This window comes from Mauremys mutica, chromosome 16, assembly GCF_020497125.1.
Source record: "Mauremys mutica isolate MM-2020 ecotype Southern chromosome 16, ASM2049712v1, whole genome shotgun sequence".
Taxonomy (NCBI): Eukaryota; Metazoa; Chordata; order Testudines; family Geoemydidae; genus Mauremys; species Mauremys mutica.
Genome location: NC_059087.1, coordinates 5,848,963 through 5,867,436, shown reverse-complemented (window position 1 = coordinate 5,867,436; position 18,474 = coordinate 5,848,963). Strand labels below are relative to the sequence as shown.

Genomic DNA, 18,474 nt, shown 5'->3' with positions numbered 1-18,474 from the left:
ATCATTTCCACTGGAGACGGCTGCCCAGCCGGGGTGGGAGGGAGAGTGGGGCGGGGGAGCAGAGAGCCAGAGGGAAGAACAGGGAGGGAACTCCCAGGGGCTGGTGGGAGTGATCCTGTAGCTGATTCTCAGGACCCAAGCGGAAATCCCCGCTCCTGTGGGGTGGGCCGTGGAGACCCGGGCGGGACAGGGGTAGCAGTGTTTTCGTGCCACGAGGCGTCCGTCCAACACTCGCCTTCTCTCCTGTCTAGGTGAATAACTGCACAGACATTGTATTCGAGGCTGGGGACGAGCAGCAGCTGAGTTCCTGGACAGCCGAAATCAAAGAATGTACGGCCCGAGGGTAAGGAGCGCTAGGGCCAGTGGCTCGGGCGCTTGCTTTGGTTGACCCCGAGTTCGTGTGACACTGGGAACAGTCGGCTCTTGACACTTACACTCGATGGGTGCGATTCCCTCCCTGGGGCCTGGGCCCCTGCCTGACACTCCAGTGGGCATCGCCTGTGCACACGTTCCCCCCGCAGAGCTGAAGGGATGCCCAGGCCAGATGGTGGAGGAGCCGCCCCTTGTTACCCTCCCCCTGTTTCCCTGGTCCAAACTCCACCTCCCGCCCACGGGCCTCAGGACACGGACCTTTGACTCTCTGCTTCTCAGTGACTGGGCGGCTTCGAGCCCTTCGAATGCACAGGGCAGGGCAGCTGAGCTCCTGAAAACATTGCCCATGTAGGGCCCAGCCCTGCTGGGTGCTCTGGGCCTCGGGCTCCCATTGGAGGCCGAGGGAAGGGAAGGGGCTCAGGCCCTGCATTGGTCCGGGCAGAGCTGTGCTCTGGGAATCCCAAGATGGAGCTGTCCCATTGCTTTAGCCATGCGGGGGCCCGGTGAGAAGGGGAGTCTCTGGGCCGGGATTTCCAGACACCCTGAGCGAGGGCTGCAGGGGAGTCACTGGCAGAGCCTGCAGCTGGCAAGGCCGAGCTGGGTGAGTGAGCCCCTCCAGGCCAGTCTGCCCACAGTTTTGCTAGGCCCCAGGGCTCCATGTGCCCAGATCTTGGCTCCAGGAAGAGGCTGCATCAAGACACAGGCGCTACAAGCCACAGTCCAAAGCCTTTATGAGGCTGCAGCGTGGCTAGTCTGGCTTCTCCAGCCTCCTGCAGCCAGTGGGGGCAGGTGAGACTAGCCCAGTGCCATGCGGCTCCCCGGGAGACCTGCCCAGGCTTTTCCCTGGGCCTCTCGCGCCCTCCCCTCTCTGGGCTGAAAATGTCGGATTTCAAATCCAGCACAACAGGGAGGGGGAACTTGCTCACGGGGTCAGTGCCCGTGGAGGGCGGGGTCCTCGGGATCCGGCACCCTGGCACAGAGCCCCCGCTGGTGGCAGAGACTGGGACGTTGGCACACTTGGCAGAGCTGCCCGGCTCGGGCACTGATATGGAAATACAGCCGGCCAGTGCCACCGTAAACGCCTGTCGCAGAGTTAGTGTCATTAAAGGAGCTTGCCGAAGCCCCCAGCCGGCTGGGGGAGCACTTGCAGCGCTGAAGGAACTCCCTCCTGCCAGCTGAGGAGCCCCTGGGCGGGCTGCATTGCAAACGGAAACGCCCCTGCCCCCGGAGCCTCCTCTGCAACTGTGGCTCGGAGCCTGCCCTCGGGTGCGTGGGGATTCCCCCAAGTGCCAGCCAAGCCTTTCCTGGCAGCCAGCCCCCCTAACAAGTGGCCAGAGCCAGATGTTCTGAACACCTGCCAGGAGCCGGGCTGGCTGGGGACTGGGATTCCTCACCCCCGGCACGCTGCTGCTGGGATGGCAGCGAGGGGAGGGCAGAGCAAATGGCTCCCTTCCCTGGGTGGCGGGCAGGCCCCTGTGCCAGCTGGCACCAGCCTGTGCCGCCTGGAGCACTCTGCAAGTCGGGGGATGGGGGATGCGCTGCGGGTGCTTCTGGGGAGGGAGGTGAGGGGCTGCAAGCAGGGCTCCGTCGACAAAAGCTGCTGCCCCGAACATCACACCTCCCAGCTGGGCTGCTCTCCTGTCCCGCCTCCCAGGAGCCCCCGAGCACCATCTCCCCTCATAGGCTCTTCCTCCCACGGGCACGTGGCTCTGCTCCCCCCATGGACACACTCACCCCTCAGGCTGCCAGGGCCTGCTCTGCATGTGTGGCTGGCGGTTTCCCAGGCCAAGCTCACCCCTGTGGGTCCCAAGAGCCTGGGCCTTGCTGTGGACTGAGGGTGGGGTGCGGGCTTCCCCCTGTACTGACCCACTGCCTGGGAATTGGGCTCTGCAGGTGATGGCCGGGCTCCCTTGGGCTAGTGGTGAGCCAGTCCAGCCATGCTGGGCCAGACGCATCCCTGGTGTGAGTCACCTGGGCTGGGGAACTATACTGGGGAGTAATTGGGCCCTAGCCCTGAGCGAGCAGGAAGGCCTCAGCAGGGCCTGACGGGGAGCCCCGAAGCCTGGGTTGTGCTGCCGCGCTCCGTGAGCTGGTCTCTGCCCCTTGCTGGGCCTCGAGCTCCGGGACTGTGGTTCCCTGGCTCGTGGCGGGGAGCTGCCAGCCTGTGTTCCCAAAGCGCCCGGAAGGGGCCGGCTGGCGTGATTCCCAAATCCCTGCTTGGAAGGCCAGGGGAGAAGGGGGGCCTGGCTCTGAGGGGCACTGGGTTGGCACAGCGAGGTGGCAGTGCCGCTCCCTGGGGAGGAAGCGCCGGAAGCCCCGGCTGGCCCGGCTATCGCCCCGTCCTGCGAGCCAGGCGCTTCCTGTTATTGAAATACCCGGTGGCGTGTCAGGGCTGAGCCCTGTTGTGATTTACGAAGCGCTCTGCTTCCCCGGTCCCCGCTGTGCTCCTTGTTCCCATGACTAGGCCAGGGGTCGGCAACCTTTCAGAAGTGGTGGGCCGGGTCTTCGCTTACTCACGTCAGCGTAAGGGTTCGCAGGCCGGTAACACAGTTTAACGTTTTTTTAGAAGGTCTCTCTCTGTAAGTCTATAGTATATAACTAAACTATTGTCGTATGGAAAGTAAACAAGGTTTTCAAAATGTTTAAGAAGCTTAATTTAAAATTAAATTAAAATGCTGATCTTACGCCGCCGGCCCGCTCAGCCCGCCGCTGGCCTGGGGTTCCGGTCACCTAGTTTGGCAGCGGGCTGAGCGGAGCCGACAGCCGGGACCCCAGACCGAGGGTGCAGGAGCGCCTGGCTGGTGCTCAGCGTGGGGGTGGGGATGTGGGGGGGGGGGGTGCAAGAGTCAGAGAACGGGGTGTGGAGGGGCTGGGTGGGGGGGGGTGGGGGGGTCAGGGCAGAGGGCTGGGGTGCTCACAGCAGGGGGCTGGAGGGGATATGCCCCGATTCCACCCCCTTCCCCAGGGGCCCATCCCCACCTCTTCTCTGCCTCCTCTGCGGAGCAGCGAGCGCGCTGCGGCTCCGCTCCCCCTCCCCCTTGCAAGGGCGATCAGCTGATCGGGGGCAGGTAGAGGGAGTGGGCGGGGAAGGGGCAGGAAAGCACCACGCTGGGGGAAGAAGTGGGGGAGGGGGAGCTTGGCTGCCTCCTGCCCCCTTAAGGAGAGAGCGATGGGCGGGGCGGGGGGCTGAGTGGGGCCGGGCCCCCAGCAGGCAGCAGCGTGCCATTAAAAGTCGGCTCGCGTGGCGCAGGTGGCCGAGCCCTGACTTCGGGCCTGCGTCCGGCCTGTGGGACCCACCTGCCGCGGTTTGACCCCGGCCCGACGGAGGCCCCGCGGCTTGCGTCAGCCCTGGGCCCTGGATCCCCTCCCTCGGGCCTAGCGCCTGTCAGAACCTGGGGCCTGGCTGCACAGGGGGCAGCAGCCCCGTGCGGCAGCAGCTGCAAGAGCCCCAGTGCCCTCGGGCAGGCTGGGGACATTGGGGCTCACCGAGCTTGGTGCAGTGCCCTGCTGGTAGAAGTCTGCCCCTGCCCCAGTGCCCTCGGCTGCTGGGGCCGGCTGGGCTGAGGGTGCTGTGCAGTCTGCTGCACGTGGGCATGGTACCTGGGGGGGGGGGGGCTGTAACCACCCCCGATGGTGGGTCTGAGCAGGGGTCAGCTCGAGTAGTTCTTAGAGGGCACAGCCCCATTCCAGGGGGTCCCTGAGGTTTTCTCCCTGCCGCTGTGTATTTTGGGGATACTTGATGCATTTCCAGGGCAGCATGTGCCCTTTTCCTCTGGTTCCTGTTTGCATCGCAGCTGTGCCCAGAGGAGCAGGGCCCCGTCGTGCTGAGTGCTCAACCTCAGCCCCGGCCCGAGAGCTCCCAGGCTGGTCAGGGGCAGGGACGGTGCAGCTGTACCCAAGTGGGGAGCTGAGGCCCACTCCGAAGCAGGGAAACCTGCCCCTACCTCAAACACAGGGAGGGGGCGGGGGCTGAATACAGCATCTGCTGCAAGCCAAGGGTGCCTCCCAGGCTGCTCCAGTGCACTGAGTCGCCCCCTGGGCAGCTCCAGGGCTGGCAGCCGAGTCTCGTTAGCCCCAAGGAGCTCAGCACTGTATTTCTCCAGTTACGCAGGCCAGCAGTGTACTCGGCCCTGGTTGGCCAGGCAGCCCCCCCATCCATCTCCAACACCGTCCTTTCTCTCCTCCCCTGAGCATCCCCATCTACTGCCTGAAGGCACTACACACAGGTGGAGACAGATGGGGAAACTGAGGCAGCAAGCGCGGCTGTGACCTGCCCATGGTCACAGGACATTTCTGGAGAGAGAGAGAGAGAGAGAGAGAGAGTGTGTGTGTGTGTGTGTGTTGTTAAAATCACACATCTCTTGCTCTCCCTCCTGTTACTAGTGAGGCCTGCGACTCTAGCAGGGGGGGGTTGCAGCTCTTTGCTGGGTTTTCCCCAGCTCTGCTGTCTGTTTCCTTTGGGCAGGCTGGCCGATGGCCCGGGCCCTGCAGCCGGTTGAGAGTGTTGCTCACGATGGCTCTGGGAACGCGCCTGCAGTAGGACCCCATGGTGCTGCAGCCCCGCAGTGTTTAGAAACTTGTTTCCCTCGGATTTTTTTTTTTAATTCATAAAAACACTTGGAATTTCCCAGCATTTCATAACCTCACGAGCCCTGAATTCTGGGCAGCGGCTGAGCTGTCACGTTCCCATCCAGGCAGTCTCTCTGCCTGGCATGTTTGCACAAAGGGAGCTGTGTTTCTCCTGTTCGCCCTGGTGCTTTGCCAAGCGGAGCAGCCGGTTCTCCACCTGGGTTCGGCGGCGGAAGCTGTGACATCCTTCCTGTGTCTTCCTGGCAGGTCCGGGGGAGCCGATGTAGAGCTGCTCTCAGGCCAGCACTCTGACACCGTGGCGTCCAGCCCTGCCACTGGCAGCACCGACTCCCTTACCCAAGGTGAGTGCCCTGCATGGGAGAGTCCCTGATGGCTAAGGGCTAATAGAGCAGACGGACCTTTACCAGCCTGCAGCAGTCCTGGGGCTCCCAGCCATGCATCACTTCTGGCTCGAGCGGCTCCAGGGGGCACCACTTGCAGGGGTGTCTAGTGCCAGTCACCCAGGGAGTGTCTCAGGTGGGTTGGGGCGGAGGTGGCTCCTACCTAGAGAGCTGGTGCTGAAGCCCAGCGAGGAGCCCCAGGAAACTAGCCAAGATCTCTGATTGGAGAGCGAATGAGGAACAACCAGCCCAGGGCAGCAACTGGAGGACTAGCCTAGAGAAGAATTACACAGCTTCTGGGGCAGGAGAACTGCTGATCTGGGGCTTGATCCTGCAAAGGACTCAACACCCTTAAACTGCCCTGGATCTGGGAGGGAGCTAAGCACCCTTGGGCCCCTGCAGAGCAGGATTCTGAGAGTTTCCTGCTCTGCTCACCTGTCCCTGCAAGAAACGTGCTCCCAATCCTCTGCCAAGAAATTACTTATCAGGCGCTGACACACAAAGCTGATTCACAGCACCGTGCCAGTGGTGTTCTCCCCTAAGGGGAGGCTGAGGTGGGAGGGGCCGATTAGCATGCTGCTTTTGCCTTCTTTCCAGCCAAGAGATTAAATCTGAACCATGGCCTCCAGAACCGTTCTGGAGCTGACGGCAGCTGCTTTGGGAGGTGGGGGGGTGAGTGGAGGGAGAGCTTGAGATTCGCTCCTGCTCCAACCCTGAAACGTCAGGCTGGTGCCTGTGTTTCCTGGAAAGAGGAACTAGGGTTGCCTGGGTCTCAGGTTGAGTTGACAGGAAACAAGAGTTTTATTGATGGTTTAAACGCTGCGTTTCAGTGTCACACAGCTCCCTCTGTGCTGTTGGCGAATGCCAGTACCGCAAGGCGAAGGACCTGGAGTAAATCAGGCTCTGGCTAAAGCAGAAGTGGCCAGTGACTGATTCAAAGCTAAAGCGTGCAGGGTGCTGGGGGAGCCTGTCACACAGTATGTTGGGGGCGGGGGGACCACCGGCTTCTGTCACTAAGGCACATGATGCACAGTAATGATGTGAGACGCCAGCTAAGCAGGGATGTGGCGAGGGGAACGAGGCGTCGGGCGGGCCTAGCGCCAGCCAGATCCGTGGGGTCAGGGCTGCTCATGTTCTCCTTGTCACCAGTTGGGCTTTTGCTGTTTGACCGGCTCAGGATGGTTTATTGGCTCCAAGTCCTGCCTGAGCTGTGCCAGGTGCTTTCCAGAGAGCAACAAAGTAGGAGCCCTGCCCTGCCCTGCCGAGTGGGGAGTTCAAGGCGCTGGTCCCACGGGGTGGGGGTGGGCAGCCTGCCAGGGAATGGCCCAGCTGGGCCCACTTGGGCTGTAGCCAAGGCTTCAGCTTTCCCAGAGCCCCTCAGCCCTGCTCAGGGTTTGGCCTATGGGGTGGCAGCGTTTCTCCCACCGGGCCTGTCCCCACGGCCGTGCCTCTAATGCTCTTCTCCCTCCCCAGGCGCTATGCACTGTGGGCAGCCAGAGCCGTCCTGCCAGAAAACCGACCAGTTCCTCTCGTCCTACCCCTGGTTCCACGGCCCCATTTCGCGTGTCAAAGCCGCCCAGCTCGTGCAGCTGCGGGGGCTGGAAGGCCACGGGGTTTTCCTTGTTCGACAGAGCGAAACCCGCAGGGGCGAATACGTCCTCACCTTCAATTTCCAAGGCAGAGCGAAGGTAGGGCCTGTGCGGGGGGAGGTGCGGGAGGCGCCAGCCCTGCTTTTCTGCTCAGGGTTTCCTCCCTCTGGTCGACTCGCCGGACACCTGAGCCCTCCCCATGCAGACCGCTGCCATTCAGAGAGGGGCCCGGACCCCCCGGCACAGCCCCCCCTCCCTGCTAAGCCAGCGTTCCTCCGGAGAGCACCAGCCGTGGTATTGGGCAGCCTTGTTTCTAACGCGCCGCGGGTCAAGGCTCCCGCGTGTCTTTGGGCTGTTCTACCCTGGGGGTGTCTGACTCCAACACCCCTGGCCCAAGACCCAGAGGCAGGGCAATTTCCAGGTCTCTCCTGAGCTCCAGTGTTCGGCCTGTGGAGGCCTGTGTCCCTCGCGGAAGGCTCTGAACAGCCATAGACCTGCCTGCAGAAGCCTTCCCCACTAGCGGCTGGCTCGGAGCCCCTGGGGAAACATGGCTGCTCCCGCCCCTGGCCTGCCATCCCCTCATGGCAGGAGACAATCCCACCCCTCCCAGCACAGGACGTAACCTGACCAAGGCCAGGCTGGTCCGACTCTTGGGGTGAGGGAAGGAAAGAACCCGCCTCTGCCGAGGAAAGTAAACCCCGGGGTTGCAAACCGGTTGTGCTTGGCTCAAGGGACCTGCTCCCGGTGACACAGACGGGGCTCAGGTCTGCTGCCCGTGCCCAGCCACCAGCCTCTGGCCCCAGCTCGCTGCCACTCCCCCCGCCCAGCCGAGCCAGCAGCCTTGTAACGCGTCCGTCTCCCTCGCAGCACCTGCGGCTCTCGCTGACCGAGCGGGGGCAGTGCCGGGTGCAGCACCTGCGCTTCCCCTCCATCCTGGACATGCTGCACCACTTCCAGCGGTGCCCCATCCCTCTGGAGTGCGGCGCGGCCTGCGACGTCAAGCTCTCCAGCTACGTGGTGGTCATCCCGTCGCCCCAAGGTATGAGGGGGTAGGGGGGCTTCGTGTGCACGTCCCAGAGGGGGACGTTTGTCTCTCTTCCCACCCCCATCACCCCACTGGAGAGCAGCTGCCCCCCACCGGCCCCATCCCTGGCTCCAATTGGCAGCTGCTGCGCCCCCGCTCTGAGAAGCTGCCAGCCCCTCCTCTCTGCACGCCCCTGGGGCCGGCTGGCCTCACCCATGTTCCAACCAGCCAACGCTGCTCGGACCGTCCGGTCTGTTAATTGAGCCAAAGCATTAGACCGTGGCTTCATTAATTATTGAATTAATCCCAAGCCCGGCCTAGAGTAGGTGCTGGAGCCCACCTGAGGCCTGCGGCCACGCTAAGACCACAGGGTTAGCGTTCCACATGGCCCATAATGATCAGGCAGACCCCCTGCCGCTACCTTAGTTCCTCAGCAGAGCCGGCAGCCAGGTGCCCAGTGGATGGCTCGCAGGCGTCAGAGGTGGATCCTGGCCCCCTTGGGCCAGGGCTGTGGGCCTGTTGGACTGTTGGCTAAACTAAATTAGCCCACAGGCCTATCCTGCCACTCCCCTCCCTTTCCCCCAGCGCTCAGCAGCTGGTGCCGCTGCCTAGCAACCCCACGCTCCTTGCTGCTGTCATCCGTGCACTGTGCTGGACACGCTTCCCCGGGAGGGAAGCGATTCTGGCAGGAGCTCACACATTGCCCTCGAATGAGGAGAGAGCTGATAACACCAGGTATTTTTTATCTCAAGTGTCAATGGTAGAGCCTCCGTTTACAGGCGTCTCTATGTTGACCCTTTAGTTTCCCAGCCTAGTGTCTATCAGCAGTGCTTTTCCTCTCCGTCCTAAGAGCAAAAATCTGTGCCAACCACCCAGTCTCCCCTCACACCTCTGGTGTGACATGTGGCCAGGCCAGGCCAAGCCAGCGGGCTTCCTGAAGCAGCTGTCTGGCCTCCTGCTGCAGTGGGCATTACCCCGCTGGGCTCTGCAATCACAGAAGCCGTTCAGCACAGGCTTGAATGTAGGAGCCTCAGGTTCCAGGTACAGCGTCTGGCTCTGCTGGCTGCTTCTGCTCTCGCCTGACTTAAAGCAACTTGTGAAAGATGCTTTTACCGTTCCCTCCCCTCCCCCTTTGAAAGGGGTGAGGTGGCGTTTAGAGGAGGTGCAGAGCCTTTCAGTTCTACACTTTAATTGCATTGCAGGGGTCACTACAGACTAATTACATGCCAGGTTATTTAAACTTCAGCACTGCTTCTGCGCTCGGTTTATGGAGGAAATGCAGTTAATGGCCTGCCTCTCCATGCAGCCTGCAGCGGGCCCCAGGCCAGCTTGCTCTGCTTGCACAGCTTTGTGCAGTGGCAGACGCTTCCCTCTTCGCCCCCGGGCCGTGAGGTCAGTGGGGTTACAGTGCCCTAGCGCAGGTGCGGCAGCCCAGTAGCTGTGATTTTACGAGTTCCACTGAGCGCAGTCCAAAGGGGGGAGCTCTAGCTAACTTCCTCCTGGGGGTTCGGTGGAGGTGGGTAGACTGCAGTCCTGACCGAGCCTGGAGTGCTGCCTTGTGACCCCCAAGTGGTTAGAGAGGCATGTTCCTGCTCGAATGGTTTTCGATTGGATAGAACAAAACTCCAAAGAGCCCCCGGCACTTTCACTCAGTTGCCTTATGATCAAGCGTTGGCGAGTCAGATGACGGGGGTGGGGGTGGGGGAGGGCGGGAAGCAGAACTGCACACTGCCATGCAAGGAAAGGGGTAGGAGCCCAGTTTAGCACTGTGTCCTGAACTCGCCTCCTCTTTCGGTACATTTTAAAACCATGGTCAGGTAACACAGTGTGGCTGAAATCTTAAGGGCCCAGCTGACCCCTAGAGTCTCAGAAATGGGCTGGAAGGGAACATGGAGTCCAGCCCCCTGGGCTGAGGCAGGACCAAGTAACCCTAGACCATCCCAGGCAGGTGTTTGTCCAGCCTGTTCTTACAAGTGTGGAAGTAGAGCAAGAGCTGACAGGGATTTGAATGTAAACAGTTACCTCTGTTAGCAGGAGTTAGGCTAGCTCTAATCCTAATAACGTGAGGTTTGCAAAAGCAAGAATTGGGTAAGGCGAGTGGAAAAAACACTGTGTGAGAAGTTGCTGCGACCTTGTGTCAATAAGGTGAAATGCAGACTAGCGTCTAAATAGAAGTGAGAAAAATAAGATATCAAAATGGCCTGTCTATAAACAAAATGCAGCTGTTGCTTATTATTATATGTAACAAAAAGTATAAATGCTTCCGGTAATTGTTTACCTGTAGAAAGACCTGCCAGGAGGGGAAAACCCTGTGTCCTAGCACACTCTCTCCCTCTATACAATTGCTTAAAATAATAAAGTATCTGACTTTGCTGCACCCAACCAAAAGGTGAGAACTAAGTTTTTCTCCGACAAAAGCCTGCAGTGATGTAAATCCCACCGTCATCCTGCTAACCTGCTCCACTACTTAATGAGCTTTATCCGTAGAACGTTTTTCCTCGTTTCTAAGCCAGTTACCTCTTGTTCTGTCTTCAGTGGACATGGAGAACAATTAACCACTGTGCTCTTTAACCATGCTGTGGTGTGAAGCCAACTTAGATGAGCACAGACCTTTCAGATGCTGGAGCCTCTAGCTCTGGCAAAGGGAATACGAATTTGCAGGGAAAGAGTAGATAGAACTGAACTGAAGCAGGAGGTAATTCAGGTCTCAGGTGATAAGGGGAGGAGTATGGGCCAGGCCCCAAGAGGCCTGCTGAAAGTCAGGTCCTAGGTTCCTAGAGGGAGTTCTCCCCTGAAGAGTTTACTCCCTCCCTTTGGTAGCTATGGGCTCTGCCATCAAACATGAGCAAAGCTGCCACGGCATTCCTAGAGCTGGTGCCGGTAGCTGGTCACTGAGTGAGTAGCAAGAGGAGGGAGAATCATAGAAGATGAGGGTTGGAAGAGACCTCAGGCCCAACCCCAACTAAATCATCCCAGCCAGGGCTTTGTCAAGCCAGGCCTTAAAAACCTCTAAGGATGGAGATTCCACCACCTCCCTAGGGAACCCATTCCAGGGCTTCACCACCCTCCTCCTGAAAAAGCTTTTCCTAATATCCAACCTAAACCTCCCCCTCTGCAACTTGAGACCATTGCTCCTTTTCTGTCATCTGCCACCACTGAGAACAGCCGAGCTCCATCCTCGTTGGAACCCCCCCTTCAGGCAGTTGAAGGCTGCTCTCAAATCCCCCCTCACTCTTCTCTTCTGCAGACTAAATAAGCCCAGTTCCCTCCTGCATTCAGCAGGAGTGAATGGCAGCAGCCTGTTAGCTGAGTGATCGCACTGACTCCTTGGGGCAGACAGGTGCAGCAAGGCCTGGGAGCCTGTATTCAGAGCAGGAAGTGCCTCTGCAGATAGAAAAAGCTTGAAAGTCACCCTGTGTCTGTTTCCTCTTTCTAAAAGAGAAGCTGCTCTAACCACTGGCCACAGAGGCGGCTCAGCCTGTTTCCCATGGCCGGCTCATGGGGATCTGATTCAGAACAGGCTGTTCTAGGAGTTCGGACAAACTCTGCGTGGAACGGGTCACCTGAGGTGGAGCGCAGCAGCGCCACCTCCAGGCTTTGGAGCTGTAGGCTGCAGCTTCAACACCTCTGCCAACCAGCATGGGCTGAGCAGGAGCAGCCCTGGATGCTTTTGGTGGCACAGACACCTTAGGGGGAGGCACCCCCCCATCTGTACATTGCACCAAGGAGAGCTTTACCCAACCTTCCTAAGGAGAGCCAGTCTGAAGGCTGCTCTGCCTCTGCAGCCAGCTCTTTAGTACAGAGCAGCTCTCTGTCCCAGACCCCTGCTGCTTCCTTGGCCAACAGGGGGGAGTAGGAGCTGCCATGAGCAGGGAGAGGCAGCCAGAGAGAGAGGGTGGACAGGGTAACCATAGACCTTCTCTGGTGCCGCCACCCTCCCTCTCACCCCCACCCCACGGCATTAGATCACTGGCCAAGGTACACGCAGGTTCAAGGGCCAGGTGCTTAGGAAGGACCCAGGAGAAAGGTAAGTTTCCTCAGCTGTGGGTCTTAAGCCAACAGGGCTTGGGTTTCTCTTAGGCTCCTGCCCATACCCTGGCCAGTTATCTAATGCTTGGATTTCTCCCCTCTCCCTGCAGGTTTGGGCTCAAGCAACACCATCTTGCTCCCGTTCTCCGTCCCTAATTGGAGCTCCGAACTCAACCTTACCCCCCTCAGTCCCTCCAGCTGCCCCCGGCTACACATGACAGACGACATTCACCACAGTTCTCAGCCAGAACAGATCTTCCACCTGGTGCCCTCTCCAGAAGAACTGGCCAACAGCCTCCGAGACAGCGAGGTGGCCGTCCTGCACTCCAGCCGGCAGCGAGACTCTGACTACGAGCTGGATTCCCCTGGCAGGGGCCACCTTCGGGCTATTGACAATCAATACACACCACTCTGACACGATGTGGGGGAGGGGTGCAAACCATGCACTTTGGCTTGGAGCCCTGTTAGGGAACTTGTGTTATAGATTTGGGGAAGTAGATGAAAAGAATGTAACTGGGGATTTATTGTTTCTGGTAAGGGAGGGGGTAAGATATAGAAATTGTTCACGCCACTATGGGTGTGATCCCTCGATTAGGCCTGTTAAAGGGCCTGTTTTACATATTAAAGCTTTCTGATGACTGTTTACACCTCGTTCCTGTTAACATGCCAGGCTCTCTGCCCTTTAGGCTAATATCTCACTTCGGCTCTGTCACAGGAGCTTCTGGTCTTCGCTGCCCTTTTTGACATGACCGAGCCCAGAAAAGAAACCAGAAGGTTCCATTACAGCCACATAATTGGACAAAAATGGATTTGAAGTTCTTTGTGACAAGTTACTGATCTGGGTTGTGCGTAAGCAAAGAAAAGTCATTTTGTGATGGCCAAGGAATGTGCTGCAGTTGCATAAGTCATAGTTCCATATTTCAAACAGAGCAGTAGCCTTATCGCTAACCTAAGAGTTCATTCGTTACTTTTGGATATGGAGAGTTCGGGCTTTACCTTAAATCACGTTAGCATTTAAAAAAACAAAACAAAACAAACCGTGGTGCCATTGAAGTCACAGCTACAGCCATGGGCAAAGGAAATGCTTACATCTATTAGTCACGATTAAAAAGTGAACACTAACTTCCTCCTATTAATATAGGCTTAACGTAACTGATCAGAGGACAAAAGAGGAGACTGACATCTTGTCATAGCCTTGGCGTAAAACTTCCTTTCTGCTGTGGAAATCTTTTAGGCACAAGTCTAGAGTTCAGCAAAAGTTTTTTTCCCAAATATGTTACCTCAGGTTGGTTCTTCAAAGCAGGAAGGGTGTTGATAACCAGCCCGTTGCTTGCATTTAAAAAAACAACTCTTTAAATACTAGATCATATTTTGTTAAGTAAAGCTATGCAATACAACTCCCCTGAGTGTCATGGTTTTCCAGCCAGTTTGGGTGTAACCTTTTCTCCCCAATATTCCCCTTGCCTGTAGGTCTTAGGAAAAGCACTTTGACTGTTGGGGTTTTGACAGCGCTTTTGCTATTTATGGAGAAGCAACATGATCCCCTTCGGTGGAACAAAGTTACCCAAAAGGGGGGGTGCACTAATGACCCTTCTTCTCATACCTTATTGTGACTAGGGTTAGACTTTGGCATTTCCTCAGTTAGAATTACAGTTGCAGGAGGAGATGTGACATATTTGCCTTGTGCGTCTTTACTGAGAGACAGGTCTGTGCAGAGCTGTGTGTTAGGAGTTAAGATTTATAGATTCACAAGCAGTAAATAGGTAATTTCACTAACCCCTAAAATTGTCACTAGGCCCAACCTCTTTTCAAGGTAAAGCACTTCAGTTACGCCAGAGTTGAGCCACACCAGAAGGGGCTCAATGGTAGAAGAGACTCTCTGGAATGTGGCTTAAGGGAGCAACGCTTAAAAAAAAAAAAAAAAAAAAAAAGACATTCAACTTAAAAAGCCCCTCTGTCTGAATTTTGTACACCCAGTATGTGTCTTCCTGTAATTGTAAGTTCGCAAAAGATGCTGTTCCCTCCAGATCACTTTTGTGCATTTGACAGCACTTTGTCAAGTCAGCGTCTCCCTTCATGGAAAGGCCCTTAAATTCTGGCCATAGAATTAAGTTCTATATACATAAATGGGACCAAGATTTCTGCACCATCAGAAACTGGAATTCTACCATCTCCCTTTTTTATATTCAAGTGGCCAGTGCCCTTATCCTCACCAAATACATTTCTAATGCACGAGCAGACTGCAAGGGACAGGAAAACCAAGACAGTCTCAACTTCATCCCAGCTTTGCAAAAGAAGCTGCTGAAGCACCCATCAATCTCTGTTCCCCCACTTTTGTCTTGGGATTTCTCCGAGGCAAGGTATTTCTCAAGCCCAGAGTGATAGGCTATAGTATACTAGGGCTCCTTTACACTCAGTAAGTGGAGCTAGCCACAGGATGGTTTCTGCCAAACAATTCACTCCCCTCCATCTCTGACAAACTGAGTCCACTTATAAGCCCATAGAGTAGCTTCTCAGTTGGAGTAAATTGTCCATTGCCCCCGGGTGACTTCAGCGGAGCTCTGACACACCACCAGTCAAGGATCTTCCCCTTGGCCTTTTAAAAAAATGAGGTTCAAGAACTAAATAGAAGAATGATGTGGAAGATGGCTACTTCTCTCTGCAACCCTTAGGAAGTGCTTGTTTTATAGGCTAAACCTTGCTTCAAAGCCATCATCAGCATGTCCCACTGACCACTAATCAACCTGCACTTTTGGCAGGCATGCTCAAAGTATTCATTCCATGCAGAGCAAAGCAGGAGTGGCTGTGACAGAACAGGGTGTGAAGGCGGAATGCTCAGCACAGCTCTCATGCCTGTTGGTAAACAAAGCACCCAGGCTGCTTCTGGGTTGAGATTTTTGGCCTAAGTCTTATTAAGTGCCAGCAACCAAACATATACATATTTGGAATTAGGTTGAATTGCTAGGGCCTTCTTTCTGGACTAAATGGAACTTTTTTTTCTTATTTAATACAATATACACCAAGTTGGTCGTCATTCATTCAGTGCTCCTGTGCAAACAAATCCAAGCACGTGACTATAAGTTCCTTCTTCTGGTACCTAGTTGGAAGGTTGTTCTGATTATTCACCAAAGTTGCAGTTGTTTCCTTCTAGAATTTCACTGTCAAGTTAGCCAAAGCTAGGGAGAATTTTGATAATCCAGATTGAAAGGCTGGCAGACCACTCCAGTTCACTGCTGAAGGGGATTGTGTATGGAATCTGAAGAATTGTACACTGACCGCTAACAAACAACAGAATGACTGTTCACCATCTCCAGCCTTCCCCAGCAGTGTTTGGCCCATCTCATTCCTTTCCTTCTCCAGCCAAAGGTCTAAACTTTCCCTAACTGGGCAAATATTCTTCCAGTCCTTCCCTGTGTTGCTCCAACAGAGCCTCTCATCTCCCCCTCACTTTGGTGTTGGGTCCTAAAACCAATTATACAATAATTGCAGGGTCAGTTCTTTAATCTATTTTCCCAGGTCGTGGGAAGCTGAACTTCTCAGAATTCCATCCCTGCTAAAAAGTAGTTGGCTTGTGATACATTTCCAAGTCTGACTTAGTTTCCCTTCCTCTTCTGTACTGCCAGGACTATTTCATAACTCACTCAGTACACACAATGCCCTCGTAGAAACCTGGGGACAAAACATTATGCCCTTGAAACATACGCAACTTCAAAGTAATTATATGGACTTCTCTAAGATCTTTTTGCCGAGTAACTAGTGAAGGTCTGTGGCATGTTTCAACATTGACTTTTATTGTAAAAGATTTTTTTTATATTTAAAAGCACATTAAATAACATCTTGTAGGCCAAGGAATTAGCTGCATTTATGAAGCGTTCTCAAGACAGTTGCTTTCAATAGTCACAGTCTTAGCAGGATGGAAAGGCAAAGGGCGACACTGAACTTTTGCATGTCTCACCTTAGCAGCTGAGCAGTTGCCTTCTCCCCCGGACTACCGGATACCAGGGAACACTGCCAGCAAGCTGCCTGCTTTGACCTAGGTTCTCAGCCCCTGCTAGAATCTCAGGATCCAGAGAAGGGGCACACAAAATTAAATCTGATTGGTTCCAAAGTCTTACCTCTGAGGCTGACTGATTGAAAACAGCTTGTCTAAGGGCTGGCACCATAAAGGAGACCAGCATTTCTGATCTTCCACAGCAATAACAGGTGGCTGGGCTAGTGAAACGTTTCTTTTTTCATAGCAACCTTAGGGCTGCGCTCCACAGTGAAGACGTAACAGTATGTAGGGCCTCAACTCGCTCAGCCTCTTGCCAGGCAGCAGCCTGGTTTAGCAGGTCACTGTGAGAGAGGCTACTGACTGTGCCAAAACAGAAACAGAGCCCTCCCACCCCCAACTCTACACCCCCTTATTCGTATGAAAAGCCTTACTTGCTATTTGCTGACAAACGGGCACTGCCTACAGGCAACTCTCGCATGTCCTCCTGGTAGACAGGCTGTGCAGGAGAAGTTTGTGTTTATCACTATGAAGTACCATTCCGGTCTAGCTCACTGAATGGGCCAACCCCACAGGGAAAGGCTAACCCAGCGTGTAAGAACAGGGTACCTAAAACACCGACAGCAACCTCATTGATCCTTCTGCTTCAAGGCTGCGTTCCACAGCGAAGCTTTGAAGAAAAGGTCCAGGTCCAGCAGAGGAAGCATCAAAGCCAACATCATCAAAGAATTAAGGCAGCCTAGTCTGTGCCACCGTGATGCAATATTGACTGACTGTTGATATTCCTTGGACCACAGAAAACTGTCAGTTTAGAGCCGATGTGGTTTTACTTTACTATGCATATAAGGCCTTTCAGTCTTGACTGACAAGTTTGAGTACAATATTCCATATTTCAATGTAAAAGCTTGTTGTATGAGAACAGGATGTTATCTTAGCCAGCACATGCCCACAGCGTAAGAGTTCAGAGTGCATTCTATCGTTCACTGCCTTTTTATCCCATAGGCAAATTAAGGCCAACAAGGGTTTTGTTGGAATCAAGTGCATTTATTTCAAAGCTCTACTTTTCATCAACAGAATTCTTGTATAGTAGATTTTCTATGTATTGTTTCTGTATGTACTGTACAAGTAACTTATTCTTGAATAATGCAATTTTGCTATAATGTACAAATCAGCTCTTAAATAAATTGTTTTTAGAATCTGTTTGTTCTTATATTAATACTTTTAGCCTAATTTTTTCCAGAAGCTCTCACTGACTTGCCAGATATTGGACTAATAGCTGCTCGAGTACAAGAGCCCTCCCTCCCCACTTTTAGAAATGAAAGTTACATGAATGTATGGTGGTGGGGTAGCCATGTTGGTTCCAGGATATGAGAGAGCCAAGGTGGGTGAGGTCTTGTCTGGCTCACTTCTGTTGGTGAGCCAGACAAGTAGAGCCATGTGTGGATACAACATTTGTATATGCATCCGATCCGCCAACATGGTCCACAGATAGCGGCAGATATCAAACGGATATCCGCAAATTTGCAGGTCTCTAGAGACAAGCTTTTGAGCATATCTCATCCAGTGCACTAAATGCCCCAACAACAACTACCGTATTTTCCAGCATATAAGACGACTTTTTTTTACTAAAAAACAACCCCCAAAAATCGGGGGTCGTCTTATACGCCAGGTATAAACATACTGTAGCTTCGGCTACATACGTCCCTGTGCTGATTTAAAAGGCTCTGGGCTCCCCACCGCAGCAGGCAGCCCAGAGCCATTTTAATTAAAATTATTTAAATCAAATCTGATGTTATTAAATGGTGTTGCCTCGGAAGGGGTGGGGGTAGTCTTATACGGCGAGTATAGGCCAAAACCTATGTTTTAACTGGAAAATTAGGGGGTCGTCTTATACGCCCAGTCGCCTTATACGCCGGAAAATACGGTATGTGGCTGAAACCAAACAATCACTGCACTCTTGAATGAACTCACACAGGAAAATGATAAGACAAAAACACGACATCACCGGTGGGTGAACACTTTTCACAAAACGATCACTCTGTATCTGACCTTTCAGTCTTCCTCCTCAAAGGAAACCTGCACAACACTTTCTAAAGACGAGCCTGGGAGCTTAAATTCATATCTTTACTAGACACTAAAAATCATGGACTGAAAAGAGACACTGGATTTATGGCTTATTACGACCATCTGTAACCCACTAAGCTACTTCCTCTCTTCCCTGTAAGTGGAGGGCCCCCATCACCTTGAATGGTCCCTTGAAATCATAGAATCATAGATTATTATGGTTGGAAGGGACCTCAGGAGATCATCTAGTCCAACCCCCTGCTCAAAGCAGGACCAACCTATGTTAACTACTTATGCTAAACAATCTGTTTCATCTTGTATTTAGCTGTGATACTGCAGGTAAGTTGCCCAGACCTGAAGAAGAGCTCTGTATAAGCTTGAAAGCTTGTCTCTCTTGCCAACAGAAGTTGGGCCAACAAAAGAGGATATCTCCGC

At 54.5% G+C, this 18,474-nt stretch overlaps 1 protein-coding gene across 1 annotated transcript in view; it reads left to right on the top strand.

Moving 5' to 3' along the window:
• SH2B3 (SH2B adaptor protein 3) overlaps positions 1–17,165 on the top strand; it is a 96,513-nt gene extending 79,348 nt beyond the window's left edge. The window contains exons 4-8 of the mRNA XM_044990076.1: positions 252–343; positions 5,209–5,303; positions 6,816–7,030; positions 7,799–7,970; positions 12,095–17,165. Of these exons, the coding sequence (XP_044846011.1) occupies positions 252–343; positions 5,209–5,303; positions 6,816–7,030; positions 7,799–7,970; positions 12,095–12,399 (879 nt within the window). The 3' untranslated portion in view covers positions 12,400–17,165. The remainder of the gene's footprint in view (positions 1–251; positions 344–5,208; positions 5,304–6,815; positions 7,031–7,798; positions 7,971–12,094) is intronic.
• Positions 17,166–18,474: the final 1,309 nt, after the last annotated feature.